This window comes from Mastigoproctus giganteus, chromosome 3, assembly GCF_048544385.1.
Source record: "Mastigoproctus giganteus isolate SK-2022 chromosome 3, ASM4854438v1, whole genome shotgun sequence".
NCBI classification, from domain to species: Eukaryota; Metazoa; Arthropoda; class Arachnida; order Uropygi; family Thelyphonidae; genus Mastigoproctus; species Mastigoproctus giganteus.
The window spans coordinates 244,558,954-244,577,781 of NC_143577.1; the positions used below are offsets into that span (position 1 = coordinate 244,558,954).

The following is an 18,828-nucleotide window of genomic DNA, read 5'->3' on the forward strand; positions in this document are numbered from 1 at the left end:
TGAGCCGTTATTTTTCAAGTAGGCACTCCAGGAAGAATAAAAATCAGCAGAAGATGGTCCAGTAGTCATCCTTGTCCAAGATGTCAAATTTTTGGTGTACGCCAAAGCGCCATCTATTTTGTGTCTGCCACATCTGATGCCTGGAGACAAGGCGTTGTTAGAGGAGCTATTGATTGACCTGACCTCACCGTGATCGCCTGCATAGCCTCCATCGATCTTGACCGGCGACAGCCCCAAGTACCACTTTGCTCGTGGACTCTTTAATCGGCCACGAGGTCGGGCTAACGACAGGGAAGCAGTCGGGGTCGAAAAGTGTATAGGACCAACTGAATTATTTCTTTCATACCCCTTGGGAGTCCACCTTTTGCAGTTTCAACTCCCCCCCGAGAATGCGATGAGAGGGGGGTTGAGCGCGTGACGGATCGAGGTAGGTGATGGTGATTTTCAAGAAGCCCTACCAGCCATGAAAAATTGTTCCCCTTTTTTTGAAGTTGAACCATTTCCACGAGGACAAAGTTTTATAGCAAATATAAGACGAAACTTTATATAAAAAATAAAAAATAAAAAAAAACGCGCAGATTCTTCCTCCCCACCCTCCCCGGGCTATGAAGATGCTACCTAAGTAAACCTAAAATAAAAAGAAAGGAAAAAAAATAAGAAGAATAACTAAAGTCGTTTGGTGACCCTAGCGCCACCTCGTATCACTTTGAGTAACTAAACACAATATCGTCAATCGCTTTTAGATAAGAAAACAATTCGATAAGTTTGGAAATACGTTTAATCTTTCGAAAAATATCTTAGTTATTCAATTTTCCGGATGGTGGCGCCACTGTCACCGGGCCATCATTAGACTTCGAGATTAAAAGTTTACTGCATCTATCACTCTGCCAACAGGAGTTTACAACGTTCCTAATGCTCCTTGGCAGACTGCAAGGGCATCTGGTGGTAAGATCATCAACTACCGGATGCCGGAAGCATTAGATGGGATGTAAAACCCATAGAAGACTAATCTGAAGTCTTTATGAGCAATTGGTGGTAGTTACTTGGGTTGGCGTTAAGGGGCAGTGCACACAATTTATTGAGGTTTAACGGACCAACTGCCGAGACGACTGAAGCAAGTACCGTTCCAGGAGACTTAAGGGGGGGAGAGGATCGGGGGACAGCACCCCACTGTTACATCACCCGACAAATGGGACGCTGCGATAAGCACTCTGGTTGGAAGACCTCACCGCTGGAGTAGCAGGCTTTTGCTCTGTGAGATCGGATTAAGTGTGTTTTATAGGATAATTCATCTAGGAGACACTAGAGGGCTGGAACTCTATGGCCAGCCAAGAAAGGTGGATATAAATATCGTTCAAATGTCCTACAAAAGTCGTTTCCAAGGATAAGACGTTCAACGATTAAGTGATGAGACAAGAGCGCCAATTTGCCCACTTCTAACTCCCCCTCGCCTTCCACCAAAAAGCCCTTAACTTGGATTCGTCCACTGTAGGATTCATATTATCCATCTCGTCATAAATATACTTCTCCATACAAAGTTAAGTTAAAAGGATAATTTTCAATCATGTTTGAAACAAGTTCCACACCAGACGATCCACATTGTTGATCCTCGTCCACAGCGAATGTTGTGGTGTCCATGGATCCATCATGCATGGTGCCCACTGTCCAGACAGGTTGTGGTTGCTCAATATGGGCATTTTTGCTGGGACCCTTGGTTCGTATGACTCAATGTTTCACTGGCTCAAACCCAATGATTTTAATATATGATGTCCCGAAAGAGTTAACCTAAGAAGACATACTGGATGATTTGTTTTACCTACAATGAAGGAAAACAAGAATATGGTAACGCACCAGGTTACTCGCTTCCCTCCACGTGTCCTCAACTGTTTCCTCTGGCAATTGTGCAAATGATGGCCACTTATATACGGTCTGTCAATTCAAAGAACCTCCAAAATGCATTAATTGTAAGCGTAGGAAAAGAGATCACAATCATTCCTTAAGGGGTTCGTTCTGTGGGATTACCATTCTGTTTCCAGAGGACATTCCCCATGAGTCTGTCCTGGGGTTTTCTTCTGGAGTATCGTCTTGGACTAGCAGCTTCCCGGGGAGTTTGAACACTGTTTTAATATCGCGTACGCATATGACTTATTTAACTGCGTTTATGGAGAAATGCACCTCAAGAAGAAAGAAAATTTACCAACTCTACTTGAAAACTCAAGAAACTTTGGTGGTGTACTTCAACCATTTTCTTCAAACGTTTCGGAGCTGCCGTATATAAGACTGTATATGACTATATGCCTACTGGAAGTTCTTAGGAGACCATGAGCACCCTACCATGTTGCATTTTTCCCCAGACAGATATGGGATCTTTGATTTCGGTGTCATTGAGCTGTCCGCCGCAAGAGTGGTTCGAGGAACACAGTGAAGATATCACCCATCTTGATTGGACTCTAAATTTGCCCGATCTCAATCCAATTGAACACCTGTGGGAACTGAAACTTATGGACACTGTGGACAGCCTTGCAGGCAGCATGGCTGCAGATCCCCTTGGATGAAAAACATAAGAATTCATCACCTCATCAACGGGATTCGAATTCAAGTTTTTGCCACCCAGCGTTGGGAGGAAGGTGACTATACCAACGGTACTATCCACGGTGACCCTTCCAAGAGCATGGTGCTTCAGGTTACCAGGCCAATTGCGCAGAAGTAGTACCAGGAACAGGAATTCTGGTGGTGACCTTTCCACTGGCCACATCTCAATCCAGTTTAGCACCTGTGGGATCAGGATTCCGATTTATTTGGAGTAGAGATCCACAACAACTTGCAGCATCTGTGGGAAGCAGTTAAGTAAACGTGGACTAGCATCCCTGTAGTGCGCTTTGGACACCTTGATCAGTTCTTCCATGATGAATCCAAGCCATTCTAAACTGGGACCTTAATGGGTTGGTGTATCTAATAAAGAGGCCACTCAGTGTATATTTGAAATTGTGACGTATACGGACGTAAACGTTTGTCTTGTCAAGTTGATCAGTGCAGCAGACCATTCAATATTCTTTCTATTATCGTCTGAATTCGTAAGAATCTGATGGCGCTAAGTGTGTATAGCAAACAAAGCGGTGAGCGACTGACCACCAAGAATGTGCAGTGCCTTTTGATAGAACGCTAGCTAAATTGATAAACAATTTGGACCATGATTTTTCGAAATATTTTTGGAAATACTTAACCCCAAAAGATACATTAAAGTGAATGTTAAATAATAATGGGCCTAAAGAAGAACCTTGAGGAACTCCATTGTATAATCTGTCTTCGATCAGCTTGTTTTAGTGAATTATTAGCGGTTGTTAGAAAGACAAATTAGTAAAGGAAATGTAAATGCGATAATTGTGTCCACCAGGTGACGCTGCCCGTCGATGAAACGAATTAATTTTATTTAAACAAGGCCTCGAAGAAAATATAATAGACTTAGTCGCTTTACACGATTTAAGAAATCTCTGAACTGAAACCGAAGTGGAGAACGGAAACGTTTGGATGGGTGTGTTGAGGGGAGGGCCGGTAGAGGGGGAGGAAGGGGTTGTTGAGAGTGAAAGACTGTAGCAAACTATCTCCAACAACGCAACTCAGGACTGATCGATACGCCAGCCACTGAGATAATGGAAACAATAAACAAGTTCAACAGCTACTGGTTAAAGGGAATCGTTAATACCCCCCACCCTGTAATATACTCACGAGCGCCCCCCTCCACGTTCGCTGCTACCGTCCCTAACTCTCTAATTCCTGCCTGAACGCAATGACAGCACATTAGGAAGATAAGTTCTACCCATTCGTTGCTTGTCTGCGAAAACAGCAATTAGGTTTAATTAACAGTTGGGTGGTTTTGTGAAGCGCGCGCCAACATACAAGATATGTCAAGAGCAAACGACCTGCACTAGATCCAGACGAAAGTTTCTCTCCCCTGCCCCCCTCCTCCCCCTTTATATCCTCCGCCCCGTTGACGAGAGTACGTCCCAATTTCCGTGACTGCAACCTTGGACAATTACAACGTAGCTGCTGATGCAATAATTGCACGTTTTGTTCCTCGTGCGAGAAGAATCTTCCCAGTTGACGTTTCGAGTTATTAAAAGCCGTTTATGGGCCCCTCGTGAGGTGGACTGTTACCTCAGTAATTTGTTGAAACCGAAGGAACCTTTTTCCCGGAATGGATGAAGGCCAACAGCTCGCGCGCGCTAAAATATTAGCCGTTGAAGGACTTCCACAGACATCTGTGGTCAGCTAAGATTCGGATGAGGATAGTGTCCACCAGAGGGAGCCAACTGATCGTTGGATAACGAGATGGGGTTGTTTATTGGATGGATGTGTACTAGAGGTCATAAAAGTTGTCATGGGCTTGTGCAAAATAAATGGTGGATGGTGTTTTCTTGAAAGAAGTCTCTTCATTAAGAGGATTATTTAAGGAATTGGTAGTGGATATTCGAGAAGTTGAAGCTGATTGAGCAATACAAGGTTTCTGAAACTGGAAGGTGTATTGCAATGTGCTATCATCAGAAAACTATGGTTTGGATTTCTCAATGGAAGAAGGTCATTAAAATACAAGAGGAAAAAGCGGGAGAAAGATCCTTGGGGAACATGAGCATTAGTGGAAAAGCTAGAAGACAGAGAGCCATCTACCATCACCCTTATTGAGCAGTCAAAGAGAAAACTGGATACCCAATTACAAAATACAGTTGGAAAACCATAAGATGGAAGCTGATTTAGAAAACCTTTATTCCAAACACCATCAAAAGCCTTTGAGATATCAAGAGCAACTGCTTGAGTTTCCCCAAACGTTTCCATGAAGAACAGGTTTTGAGGCCAAGTGGAGAAGTACCATCAGGACCTGGAGCTTTTTTGGCATCGATTGTTTGAAATTCTTCAGATATCCTTTAGATGGGAGGCCACAGGAAGCATTGGTTTGTAGCTGGGATGGCAATAGAACCATTGGGTTTTAACAGTGGTAGGAGAAGAGATGGGCAAAACGTTTGGCAATTAGCTTTGTTAAGCAACCATTTGGACAAGAAGCAGATTTTCTACTCTGTTGGAAATCTAGTTTGGACTGATTAATAACTGCTTTGCAATCGTTGCGAGCTTTGGTGTAGGCAGAAAATGAAACTGAAGATTGGAAACAAGCCAATTACGATATGCAACATTCTTCTCTTGGACAGCCTTAGCACATTTATTGGATAACCAAGGTTTAGATAAAGGACGAGATTTTAAGGTGGAATGTGGGATAAAGGATTCCATTCCTACAAGAATAATCCCTCTGACACGATTGGAACATCAGAAGATCTGAAACAGCAATCCGATCAAGGACAAGAAGAAAGGAAATCTTGCAGATCATCCCACTTTGCATTCTTATAATGCAAACAACACGAGGCTGAGAATGGCCACGACAGAAAGGCTCCATTGGAGAAGAGTCCATCACCAAGTTGTGATCTGAGGTGCGTAGAGGACTACTCACCTTGACGTGTACTTGGAAGGGATGTTTGGAAGAAAAAGATCAAGCTTGTTGGTTGCGTGTGTAAGATTGTCTGGTATTCTGGTGATTAGATGAACAATCTGTGGGCGGTCTGAGTAGTTGCAAAAGCCTCAGCATCTGGACCAGTTGGGTCTGTTTGTGAGTAGAGAATGTGTGAACGAGAGAGAAGATAGTTCCACCATCATGAAGATGGAAGCAAGTGAAGATTCTACTGATGTTGGGCTCTTAAAAGGGGGGGGGAAGCTGAGGGACGGTCCGAGTCAATACGAAGAGGTACTTTGAACAGAACGCGAAACTAGAAAAAGAAAATTAAACAAAAACAGAGAATGGGAAGAGATAGGGAGAGAATGAAATAAAGTGAAAAATAGAAAGAGAGGGAGAGACAGAGCAGGCAAGGATGTAAGAAAGAGTGATACAGGGAGAACGGAAGTAGGACAGAGTGAAAGATGGAGAGAAACAATATAAGTCGGTAGAAAAAAAGAGAGAGAGAAAAATATAAATAAATAGACAGGAATGGGAGAGAGATTGAGGGAAAGAATGAGAAAGGAAAAATGAAAAACAGAGTAAAGGAGAGAATGTAGGAAAGAGTGAATGTAAGAAAGAGTGAAAGAGAGACTGTACCAAAAGAGTGAAAGAGTGAATGCAAGAAAGAGTGAAAGAGAGAATATAATAAAGAGAGATTGGAATAAAAAGTGAAAGAGAACTTAAGAGAGAGTGAAAGAGAAATTGTAAGAAATAGTGAGAGTGAATGCAAGAAAGAGTGAATGTAAGAAAGAGTAAAAGAGAGATTGTACAAAAGAGTGAATGAGAATGTAAGAGAGAGTGAAAGAGAAATTGTAAGGAAGAGCGAAAGAGAGATGTACAAAAGAGTAAAAGAGTTAATGGAAGAAGGAGTGAAAGAGAGAATATAAGAAAGAGAGATTGCAAGAACAAGTGAAAGAGAGAGAGGGATTGTAAGAAAGAGTGAAAAAGAGCGTATGAGAGAGTGTAACTTTCTTATAATTTCTCTTTAGAAATTGTAAGAAAGAGTTGAATATTGTACAAAAGAGTGAAAGATAGATTGTACAAAAGAATGAAAGAGAATGTAAGAGAAAGTGAAAGAGAAATTGTAAGAAAGAGTGAATGCAAGAGAGAGAGAGAGAGAGAGAGAGAGAGAGAGAGAGAGAGTAAATTAGTAAGAAAAAGACAGAGAGAATATAAATAGATAGGAAAGGGAGCGAATGAGGGAGATTGAGAGAATCTAATTAAGTGTGAAAGAAAGAGAGAATATAAATATTTCTATACGGTATGAGAAAGAGCGAGAGTAAAAGCAAGGAAGAATGAAAAATGGAGAGATGGAGAGAATGTAAATATTTGCAGTTGTAAGAAAAGAGAGTAGAGATAATGCAAATAGACAGATAGGAAAGGTGGACAGAGAGACGAAGAAAAGAAAGTGAACTCTTTAATTTTTGCCAGAATGAGTGAGTGATGGAAACAGTCGGTTCGTAACATTTCGGCGAGGAGGGGGGGGGGATGCCTGCGGGCAACAGTTCGTGTTACGTTCAATGCAGCAGCGGCCGGTGATGAGCGAGTCGTCTTCGGGCGTGTTTCATTAAGTCCGCATTCGTTTAAAGTGATCGAGCCGGCGAAGCAGCCGCCCTCCCACCTCCGTTCATTTGTCAACCACCCCCCTCCTAACCTGCTACGGCAATTGTACTTGTAAATTACACGCATTTCCGATTTCCACCGCATAAACGAACGATCCAAGCGACCCTACTTAAAAACCCCCAATTTGTGCGGGAACTTTATTTTGCCAACGACTGTACACACAAAGACGATTCCTTCGAAGCCATTACGCGAGCCAAATAACAAAATCGCCATTTTTTATGGCTTCCCCGATCGCTAAAACATTGCCCACAGGTGCTACCATCTGGTGGCCACACCTGCAGTTACAATTCGGCGTACCTTGGCAAATCTCGTACGAGAGGATTTCGCGTCCGCATTTTTATTTCGGCCACACTAACGTCGATATGACGAGGCATTAGCGGAATCACGGCGAACATCCGGGGGATCTGCGAAGATTTGATGCATCGGATGACGGGATCGATCCCGGTGGCTCGAGGCACTGGCGACATTCGGACATCTTCTGTGACAAATGATTTCAACACGCCCGAATACTACGTGGGGGGCAGCGAGAAGGGATAGGACGCGCACACACACACACACGCACGCACAAAGAGGGGGGGCTGGAAATAAACGCAGACGACTGAGAGGCAAGATCATTAGTTTCAACTAATGGCCCTGTCGGGTGCGCTGATTGGGTGAGATACGGCGGGGCCAGTTTACTTCAACTTCCACTCGTCATATCGGGGAGATTAATAGAGTTATTTCGGGGGGGAGGGGGGAGATGGGTCTTCCACTGATAATTTCAACTGTTCGCGACCGTTCGTCTCCTGCTGGGGGCGGTGGCGCCATCTGGCGACGTCACTGAAAAGTAAAGCGAAAATCGCGGAAAGAGAGAACGAAAAATTTATAAACGGCGTTGCGTCGAAGTGAACGCCACCAGGGGCACGTACTGCCCCTGCTGGTATACTCTAAAGGGTGTTTAGCTACGTTGTGCCCCAAAGAAACGCGATCCCATACGCGAATAATTTAAAAGGTGAATCGGGCGTCCTAATACTTTGGCAAGGGAGTGCATGTGTGCAGACGACGTTTAGGTGAGTTCTCCGAAGGTGTCTCATGAATATTATATTCGGCCCTGATCGGCCCGCTTATGAAGATCAATATTTTGGAGATGGCGTTCCTCCGGGCCATTTCTCATGTTTTCGGATTCAATTCTCTGCGAAATTGACTTCGCTACAAATAACCGAGATTTACGGGGGTCAATGATACACCGTGCACGTATTTCTCGTGTCATACCTCTCCCCCTCGAAGCCCTACTCGTTCGTCTGCCGCCTGCTTGCCGGCATTGTGACACGAAGCGGCGCAATGAATTGGGGCAGATTACGGCAGCGGCGAACGGAATAGCAGATGCGTCGGAAGGAGTTATCAAAAGATGAAAGAAAATGCAGTCGCCGAGAAAGAGACTTCTTCGGTGACACGAAGCGCGAGATCCGCGCTCTCCCCAACAATGATCAAAGCGCCGTTTCGGATATTATCGTAAATCTCGGCCGAGTGCGAATGGGACTTTCATACAAATTTCGCCGACAGTTGCCCGATAGAGAAATGTTCCGATTGTTTCCCGATTCCACCCCCCCCCCCGAGCCTGCGGATTGGGAGAAGTCGCCGGCCCCGACTCACTAGTTACCCACTCGGATTTCGTGCGCTACAAGAAGCCAACGAGAGTGGAAACGGTGGGCAAGAAGAAATTTAAGGGGCTGTTCGGTAAGTAGTGGCAAATTTGCCTTGTACTACCCTGAGCAGATAGCGTAGGAAGTCCTTTAGCACCTCAGCAGCCACTCGGCGCTTAATGTGGACAGCAAACGACATATTGAGAACAGCAGATCACTTCTTCGTCACTCCTTTACACTGTGCTGCTCGTGGTATGAAATCCCCTTCCCCAACACGTTTGAGGTTGAGTGTAGGGGCCGGAAATCAGCTCCAAAGAAGGCAACTGTCAAATAAAGTCGGACATTTTGGGTCATTCGCATTGCAACTACTTTGCGAACAGCCCTCTCGTTTCTTTTGATCTTTCTGTCATTTGTGTACCTCTTTCGCGTCGTTTCTCTTTGTTTTTGCGAACAAACCGACCTTTAGGCCGCACTTAATTTACATATACAATGCATGGACGCAGGAGATTGGCCTCGTGTTAATGAAACACCCCTAGCTGCGTTGGGCGGCGCCATAAATCAATAATCGCAATTGCATTTCCGATTCGGGCGTGTTGCAGCATCGCCAACAACCAACTCGGTTCCACTTGACGAAGTAACAGCTCCGACTTGCCACGTTTAAGTAATGCGCCAAACGAGAAGGTGGCATTAACTCCTCCTTCTTTCTTAAGAAGCTCGAACCTCTCCTCGAGGTCCGGATTAGGAGCAGCAACAATGACCGAGGCAAGCGATGCGATGTCGGTAATTGATTTCAACATTCCGCTTTTACTCCCGCTGAAGGAATTTCATCGATTCTCGAAACATAGAAGAAGGGAAAATTTTAAAGTTCAGTTTAAGGCGAAACAATTGATCATCGGGAAACAAAACCACGGGGGGGGGAGAGAGGACAGAGAGAGAGACCAAATTTGAAAGAGAATGAAAGAGAAACAAAGAAGGAGGAAGAGAAATAAATATCGGAGTGAGAAAGAGAGAGAGAGAAAGAAAAGAGCAGAAGACAGTGAAAGAGAGGGAGAGAGAGACCAAAATTGGAAGAGAATGAAAGAGAAACAAAGAAGGAGGAGGAAGAGAAAGAAAGAGAAATACACAAAGAGAAAGAAAGAGAAATAAATATCGGAGTGACAGAGAGAGAGAAAAGAGCAGACGATAGTGAGAGAGAGAGAGAGAGAGAGAGAGAGACCAAGATTGGAAGAGAATGAAAGAGAAACAAAGAAGGAGGAGGAAGAGAAAGAAAGACAAATACACAAAAAGAAAAAAAGACAAATACACAAAGAGAAAGAAAGAGAAATAAATATCGGAGTGACAGAGAGAGAGAAAAGAGCAGAAGACAGTGAAAGAGAGAGAGAGAGACCAAGATTGGAAGACAATGAACGAGAAACAAAGGAGGAGCAGGAGAAAGAAAAACAAATACACACAGAGAAAGAAAGAGAGATAAATAGTGACAGAGAGAGAGAGAGAGAGAGAGAAAAGAGAAGACAACAAATTAGAGAGAGAAAAGTGAAGAAGATAACGAAAGAGAGAGAGAGAGAGAGAGAGAGAGAGAGAGAGAGAGAGAGAGAGAGAGAGAAAGGAGTGGAAGAGGAAGAGAGAGAAAAAGGAGCAGGAGATAAAGAGACAGATGGACGAAGAGAGAAACAGAGGAAGAATTGTGAGAGGTAGACAGAAAGGAGAATCGAAGACAGTAGAGAAGGAAGATTAGAAAAGAGTGTGAAAGAGAGAGACCTCATAGACCGAAATAGAAAGAAGAGGAGCTAAATTGACAAAGAGAGACAGACACAGAAACACAGAAAGTGAGAAATGGAGAGTGAGAGAAAAGAAAGCCAGGGAAAGACAGAAAGTGAGAAAGAGACTGAAAACTAGATAAAGACAGAAAGTGAGAAACAAAGAGAAAGATAGGGAAAGGCAGAACGTTCTAAATGAAGAGATCGAAAAGCCAGCGAAAGATAGAGAATGAGACGCAGAGAAGTCACAGGAAGAGAGAAAGACAGAAAACGAGAAACTACATCAGTAATGGACAGAGAAATCAAGGGAAAGAAAGAAAATAAAATAAAGATCAGCAGGAACAAGAGAGAGTGATAGATAGACAAACACCAATATATCGGAAGAGACTGAGAGAGCGATAGAAAAACAGAGAAAGATCGGAGAGCAAAACAGAAAATAAGAGAGAAACAAGGGAGGCGTAGAAAGGAGAGGACAGATGGATAAAGAGAGAAAGAACGAGAAAATTGAAGGAGAGGCAGATGGAAAGTGAAAGAAAAACCGCGACGACTGACAGAGAGAAAGAGAGAGAGAGAGAAAACGAGCAGAAAAGGGGCACAGGGACAGAAAGAAAGAGGGAAAGAAGCAGCAAAAGAACCGGACAGAGAGAGACGAAGAGTGAAATGTCGGGAGGAATCGAGAGATAGACAGACATAAAGAGAAGACGGAGAGAAAGAAGAAAGCGAAAGGAGCAGAAAGAGAAAAGCAAAAGAGAGAGAGAGAGAGAGAGAGAGAACAGGAAAGATCTGCGTAGAATGAAAGAGAGATAACAAGAGATGTACAAAGAGAGAGAGAACAGAAAGAGAGATCCAAAAGAAATGTAGAAAAAGAGGAGGACAGAAGGAAACAACAGGAAGTAGGGAAGGCAGAGAGAGAGAGAGAGAAAGCCAAAGAAATGGATGGAGCTTGACGGGGGGGGGGGGTTTGTCTTTAAATTTACTAAGCCGGGTTCCCGCGTATTTTTCGTCTGCTGCGAGCACAACGCAGAGTGACAGACGTTCCCACAATCCGCATAATCAAACAATTATCCGATCGGCGTCAAAATAAACTGCGAAATTAATCCCGGCGGACTAAACACCCCTCACAGCCGACATCATCATTTCCCCGAAGAAGATTAACCACTGCTCGACGCAACGTCCACACCGGAAACCGACCCGTCTCACTTTTTAATAAGCCTCTGATGAAGATTAATCATTCGGCTGTCGAAACGTAATCCGTCCCGATTATGAAAACCCACAAAACAACTGCACGACGTTGCGTAAAGTCCTCTTTCACCCTTCGTATTCTTCCTTTTAAAACTGCACGTGAAAGGATAAAATCTCCGGCGGTCATTTACAACAACCGGCGTTGCATTTTTGCGCCACGAAAAAACGGCGCCCAGATTTTCTGGCAACGAGGCTACATCGAGTGGATCGAGGGTGTTCAGGGAACAGACGCTGTATCTGTTGGCGTTGCCGGGAATCATGATTGATGACTGGAGACGCTTGTTTATTTGCCTATCCGTTGCCCGGCTGCAGGGTGTGATAATGGTGGCCATCCCAGCTTGCAGGAGAGAACGAAGGAGAGAGTCGTGGCATTAGAACTCTTTTATTTTCTTCGAGCGCCCGGCTAACTAACTCCTCTGTTCCCTCCTCTTTTTCATTCTCCTTTTGTTTGTTTGTTTTCTTCCTTTTTTCAACCGAGGGCCATTCAGGGACGGAGCCTTCGGCGGGGATCGATTAGGGGGTGTGTGCCTTGCGCCTTGAAAAATGATCGGGCTCGCAGTTAAAAGGGCTGACAGGAGCCTCTCAACAATTCAAATTTCGGCCCTTCACCGGAACAATTTGTATCGCCGTGTAAAGGAAGAGGTTGTTTCTGACACCCGTTGTCATAGCAACGCTTCTTCTTTTTTTCTTTTTTTGCACGGCCGATAAGAGCATGAGGATACTTTCACGGCTTTGTAGCGCGGGATCGTTAGTCACGATAAAAAAAAGGAAGGGGGGAGAATAGGGAGGGTGACTGAAGCCGAAGTTCGAAATCAAGGTCACGAGGTACGCGTGCTTTAGAATCCCAACAAATTGGGAAAGTTAGATTTTGTTTCTTTCAATGTAAGACGAAGAAGGCGTCGAGAAAGGTAAATGCGTGGTTTTTCTCGCGATTCCACCAACATCAATCTCTGAGTCTGTTCTAAGAAATTGTTAAAATGTGTCCCCTGGGTGTATCAGATCAAATTGTTCTTTCTCTGCTGCTTGCCTCTCTCCATCCATCCTGAAAATATCATCCATCCGAGCAAGGGAGAGTAAATATAAAGGAATCAGCAAGTTGCAACATGTCCAGACATGTCTGAACATGTTAAAAATCCTGTTTTGCCAGTTCTCGCGGCCAGCCCATTACAAAAGATTTTACGGACGCTTTCTTATATCCTGTTTTAATTCAAATGTCGTCCTCCCGAAGGTCAAAGTTCATAGCACGAATTTCGACAGCTGGTCAGTACTCCATTATTGTCGAAGGCCAAAGTTCGTTCGACGGATTGTAGCCCACCCTTTAGAGTGGAGAACACATGGGTCAATAAAGGAAGAAAAGATCAAGGTGGAGGTGTCTCTTGCTCCTTCAGTCTCTTCGATAAAAGAGTGAACGACCGAGTGAGTTCTGTCACTTTTTAATGCGAGTGACGTCCCCGAAGTAGCTCCCCCTTTTCTCAATTCATGTGACAGTCGTTAATATTAATTAGCCCGGATAATCGCTGTGTCTGCAGTTGTAAAACCTTCCTGCTAAATTTGGGAAGTACGCATGCCGCGGGAGGCTACTTAAGTATCATTTTTATAGCCTCGTTCCCAGTTTGCTTGAGATTGCGATTTGTACTCTGGACACACACGAAGGGGCCCACGTTTTTTACGAGCCGTTCTAATATTTTAATGTGTCCTCTGATAGGTCCTTTGTGAGTGATGTTTATTCAAAATAGGCCACCTTTACGATCTGTCTTACGATGTTCTTTCCAATAAGATCATCCACACCAGGTGGCGCTAACGTCGACCGGTCGAGGGATTAAAGACTGAAAGGCAAGAGAAATCACCTTGGAGAAATTATAGGGGATTACTCGCCTTAAAAAAAAAAAAGAGGGGGAGGAGGGAAATGCATGACTGAGCATGCATGGTCGTTTTGCTTAAGATTCGCCTTTCCTTCTTTCTTTCCCTCCAGGCGGTATATTGTACAGCCCCCCTGAATGCCTCCCCCCCACCTCCCACTAAAAATCTTGGCCACTGCACTGCATATTTGCTGAGTCCACTGAAGAAAAGACGCGAAACATGGTGACTTAATTCTTTAAGAAAAAAGTACAGAATTCATTAGAACTCCCAGAAGTTTAGAGTTTTCCAGTAATTTCTTACATTTCATCTATCAAAAACCAGTCCGGCCCTGGTTGGCGCTCAGTACGTTTCTTGGGGGGGGGGTGTACAGGCGCAGACGCTTAAGGAGGAAAATGAATAAAAGATGATGGACAGAAGAGAAACATTAAACTGTTTCGTAGTGCCGATGGAGCGAACACAGATGAATGAAAACGAATATGGAAACGGAAGAAAATGGAGTGAAAGAGACGCAGGGGGAATGAGGGAGAGAGAGAGAGAGAGAGAGAGAGAGAGAGAGAGAGAGAGACAGACAAACGATGAGCCAAAGAACGTAATAGTGTTTGAAGAAACGGAAGAGACACGGGTGAAGGATGGATGGACAAAAGCGCCGCTGCAAGAACCGGGATGTATTAATGATGTCAGATAAAAATACATTCATGCGATGTTTGTACCTCCGGGTTTGGAGGCTAATGGTTGCGCATTCTAGAAATCAGGCGCATTAGCAAGTGGAGGATTGCTGGCGACATTGTTCCTTCTTTCTTCGACTCCACACGAATAAATGAGCGATAGTAATTACTTGTAATAGTTAAAAAGTCTTAACTTACCTCTGTGTCGGTTAGTCTGTTTATCAAACATTAACATCGCATCTTCTATCTGAAAATACAAAATCTCTGAGTTAATATTCGGGTTTGATTATAAAGTAAGGTGAACATCATTACATAAACATTGAACTGCAAGTTTATACTCGTTAAAGTTAGTTTTTAACTTTAATAAAAATTATTCGTAACGTTAAAGTCAGGTGTTTCCTTTTCCATGATCAAGTTGCAAAAATTCTGTTTAGTTCTGAAGTAAAATTTTTACGTACATTGATGTTAACATTATCATTAACAAAGTTAATGATTATTTCAAAAATATTAAATTCCACACCAAGTTTTATTTTCTAAGTTTTCATTTTTATATCTGTAAATTTTGATAAATAAGAAATAAACTTTCTTGTTTACCAATTTTTAAAATTTTAACAATAACATTAACATTTAGGAAAATAAACACATTAATCATGACATTAAAAACTTAAAATTAATCTTAACGTTTACAAAAAAAATAAAATAAAATTTATCCTAACATTTAAAAAAAACATTAACTATAAAATATACATTTTTAAAGTATAAAACATTTTAAAAAAATAAACACATCAATATTAACATTAACCTTAACATTTGGAAAAAAAGTAAAATAAAATTTATCCTAACATTTAAAAAATAAAAAAATAAATAAACATTATCCATAACGTTATCATTATCCTCATTACCATTATCATTATTAACATTATCATTATTCTTAACCTTTAACGTTTAAAACATAAACATTAATAGTAACATTTAGAAAAAAATTACCATTAATCTTAACGTTTAGAAAATGAACATTAACATTTAAAAATATAAACACTACCCTTAAAATTTAGAAAAATAAACATTAATCTTTACATTTAGAAAAATAAACACATTAATCTTGGCATTTAGAAAAATAAACATTTATCTTAACATTTTGAAAAAAAAAATGAACATTATCCTTAACATTTAAAAAAATAAATATCACGTTAACATTAATCTTAACGTTTAGAAAAAAATATTTATCTTAACATTTAAAAAATAAACATTAACATTTAAAAATAAACACATTAACAATCTTAGCATTTAGAAAAATAAACACATTAACAATCTTAACATTTAGAAAAATAAACATATATCCTAACATTGTGAAAAATTAGCATTTATCATAACATTTGTCTTAACATCTAAAAAAGTGAACATTAACTTTAACAGTTAAAAAAAATGACCAAAAACACTAACATGCAAATAATGTTAAGATTGGCATTTTCAAAATTTTCTAACGTCACTTACATTTAACATGATTTTTCAAATATATCAAAACATAATTTATTTTTCTGTTTATTAATTTTTAAATGTTAACGTTACCGCATTAACGTGAACCTTAATATTTAGAAAAATAAACATCCATCTTAACATTTAGATAAACTGGAAGTGAAAAATAAATACATTAATCTTAACATTTAAAATTGATCGCAACATAAATTTTTCTTAACATTTAATTTAAAAAATGCTAACGTTAACATTTAGGAAATACGGGCATTAACATTTTAACAATTTGATGTAAATTAATATTAACATTAGCATCACGCAATCAAATTAAAACGGACACTAGTTCTTTTGAAAAAAAAAAAAAAAAAAACCATATTACATACCACACCCAATGCTGAATTTTGGTGGAAGGGGGCGCTTCCATATATTTAGAAGCCCTAAATACAAGGTGGGTAGGGCCCCTAGGACCACTTGTATGAGGCCCTTGGGCCTAGATCAATTGCACATGTGTGAATCCGACGCTACTCGGCTCTTAAACTACCATTGCTGTCTCAATGAAACTGCCTTCTGCCAACTGTCTCTAACTCTCACTCCATCTGCTAAATTGTCACGGTCTACGTTGTCGACCAATGATTTTCAGGATAATTAAATGACCCTGCGTATATTAATGTTAATTAATCAGTGTTAATTAATATACCTGTGTTAATGCTAAGCTAATTTTATTATTATTTTTTACGCTATTTAAATACACATTTCCAATCACACAAACAGACGTCTTTATAATGAGAAATTCCTATCAGACAGGTAACGTTTTTTTGGGGAGGGTGTAATAAATTATACCTGGGACTTAAGTTCCGGGATACTCAGTGCGAACCTGAGGACCAAAGCGACACGCAACCATTCGCTTCAGGGGAGATTACTCGCGCGCGAAAAAACTACTCCCCCCTTGCCGGCACTTTTGGTGGGCAGTGGATTGTCACCAAGCAGACAAAGTTTCATAGAGTCGATTAGTGCATTGTGTGACACCCCGTGCAAAAAGAAACGCCTGTGACGTCACCGCGCGTGTTATCAAGAGAGATTATTACGATGTTAATTAAGTTGTAGGGGCCCCTATCTTTACAAGTAGAAAGACAAATTACAAGGCATTAAAGGAGTTAGAGGAAAAGAAAAGGTAGGGGGAGAGAAGGAGGGAGGGAATGAAAGTCTCGCGCATCGGAACCACGACTCGGTTGTCGGCATGAAGTGCCTAATTAGGATTGGAAGAAAGAAAGAAAACAAAAATCCTATTCGCGAACGCTCACAGTTCGTTCGTGGCGTAATGAAATCTAAATCTTCGCGCGAATGAAGTGGTTGCTTTGGTAATTCGTTTGTTTGTGTCTTAGCTGTTTGGAATGATAAGAATCCTCCTCCCCCCCCCCCCGCGTTTCCTTAAATCCCCCTTGCACGCTCCGGTGAGGTGTCTAGCCTCCATCTGTTATTAATGAGAGAGGTGAAGTGTGTATCGCAACCTCGTCTTGCTTGTGCGGTATCCTGTTAGAAAATTAACGCCAAACGCTACTTAAAACAATTTCGGTTAGCTAATGCGCATGCGCGAAGAAAAACGCGTCGAAACTTCTTATAAAAGTAATTTTAATTGCCGCATAATTTAACAGATAATTTTTTTTTTTTTTTTTTAGGAGACGTTTCGGATAGAAACCTTCATCAGCATCAACCACAATTTTAATCTTCCCCCAAAATGTACACAAATATTGTAGTTTTCCACAAGCCTGCTAATTATGATTGCAGCAGAGGTCAATGAAACGATAAACAAATTTATTGATTGATAGATAGTACTAAACTGATAAGTCGCTTTAAATAAACTCTTAACCACCCCTTCATTATCACTAATAGCAAAATGATTGGGCAGATTATTGTAAATACTTCCTCTGTGACATCTGCTCTAATCAGGGATGATTATCATTGGAGTGAGCTATCTGGGTTCGCTTGTGCGCATGCGCGAAGTAAATAAAACACGCCCTTCGATTTCTTATCGAAGTAATTTTGATAAATCTTAAGTCAGCCTAATTTGATACTACATTTCTTCAGGGAACGTTTCGTCTTCAAAAAATCAAAACCTTCATCAACTGAAAAAATTTTAAGACAATTGATATAAAATCGACGCAAACGTTATTTTTTTCGTACTGTTGGTTAATTTATGGTGATAATGAAGGCTACTGAAAGATAAAGGACTGACTAATCGATATTTAGAAGCCACCAGGCTAATAATTCGCTTAAAATAAACCCACAAGTGATCATGATTGCTTAGAGGAAAATAATTGCCAGATTATTGTAAATGTTGATAATATTTCCTGTCTGACAACTGCTGTAATCTGGGACGCTATTTCATCGTCTGCCAATGTTCGCGTGCCAGTGCCCCCTCTGATGAAGACGGCCCTAATTGAAAGACTGTCACACACCCCACGTTAATAAATATATATGGAAATATAACGAGATGTAGGATTATCAAATTTTGGACATTCATAACTCGTTACTGCGATATTTTACAAATAAGGGACGGCACTTAACTTTTAATCACCCCTCTATGCAAAGAAAATCGCCCAAAAAACATTCAAAACATTGTAAATTAATCCGAAGTGCTAACTCGCTGCTAACCTTGGCAATTTCTGCGAGCAAGTGCAGAAATCAAGCATCGGTATCGTCAAAGGGCCCATAGGGACCCCGCGAACATCAGAGTTAATGAAATTAACAATCGAAGTAATTGCGTTCATTAAAAGGGACTCGGTTCAGTCCTTTGTACATGTCAACGTCCAATTGTTGTGTTTAATACAACTGTTGAAATAGAAGCGTTATCCACCTGGCTACCGAATCCTCAATACCGGAAGTGACGTAACAATGTAAAAATAAAACGAAATGTACATTTCAAGTAGATATCGACAGACGAATCTATCAAAAGATAAAAGAAAAAGGGGAAAATGCAACCAAAGCAGAATGTCCGCTTTGGGGTTGAGTTGACGTCCGATACCAATGACCCGTGTCAAGCTGATGTCCCA

The 18,828-nt window shown here is 41.4% G+C and overlaps 1 protein-coding gene across 10 annotated transcripts in view; it reads right to left on the reverse strand.

Moving 5' to 3' along the window:
* Rbp6 (RNA-binding protein 6) overlaps positions 1 to 18,828 on the reverse strand; it is a 241,786-nt gene that overhangs the window by 34,355 nt on the left and 188,603 nt on the right. For all 10 annotated transcript variants that reach the window (XM_090369754.1, XM_090369762.1, XM_090369759.1 and 7 more), the window contains one exon: positions 14,504 to 14,552. In XM_090369754.1, coding sequence (XP_090225880.1) covers positions 14,504 to 14,552 — 49 coding nt within the window. The remainder of the gene's footprint in view (positions 1 to 14,503; positions 14,553 to 18,828) is intronic.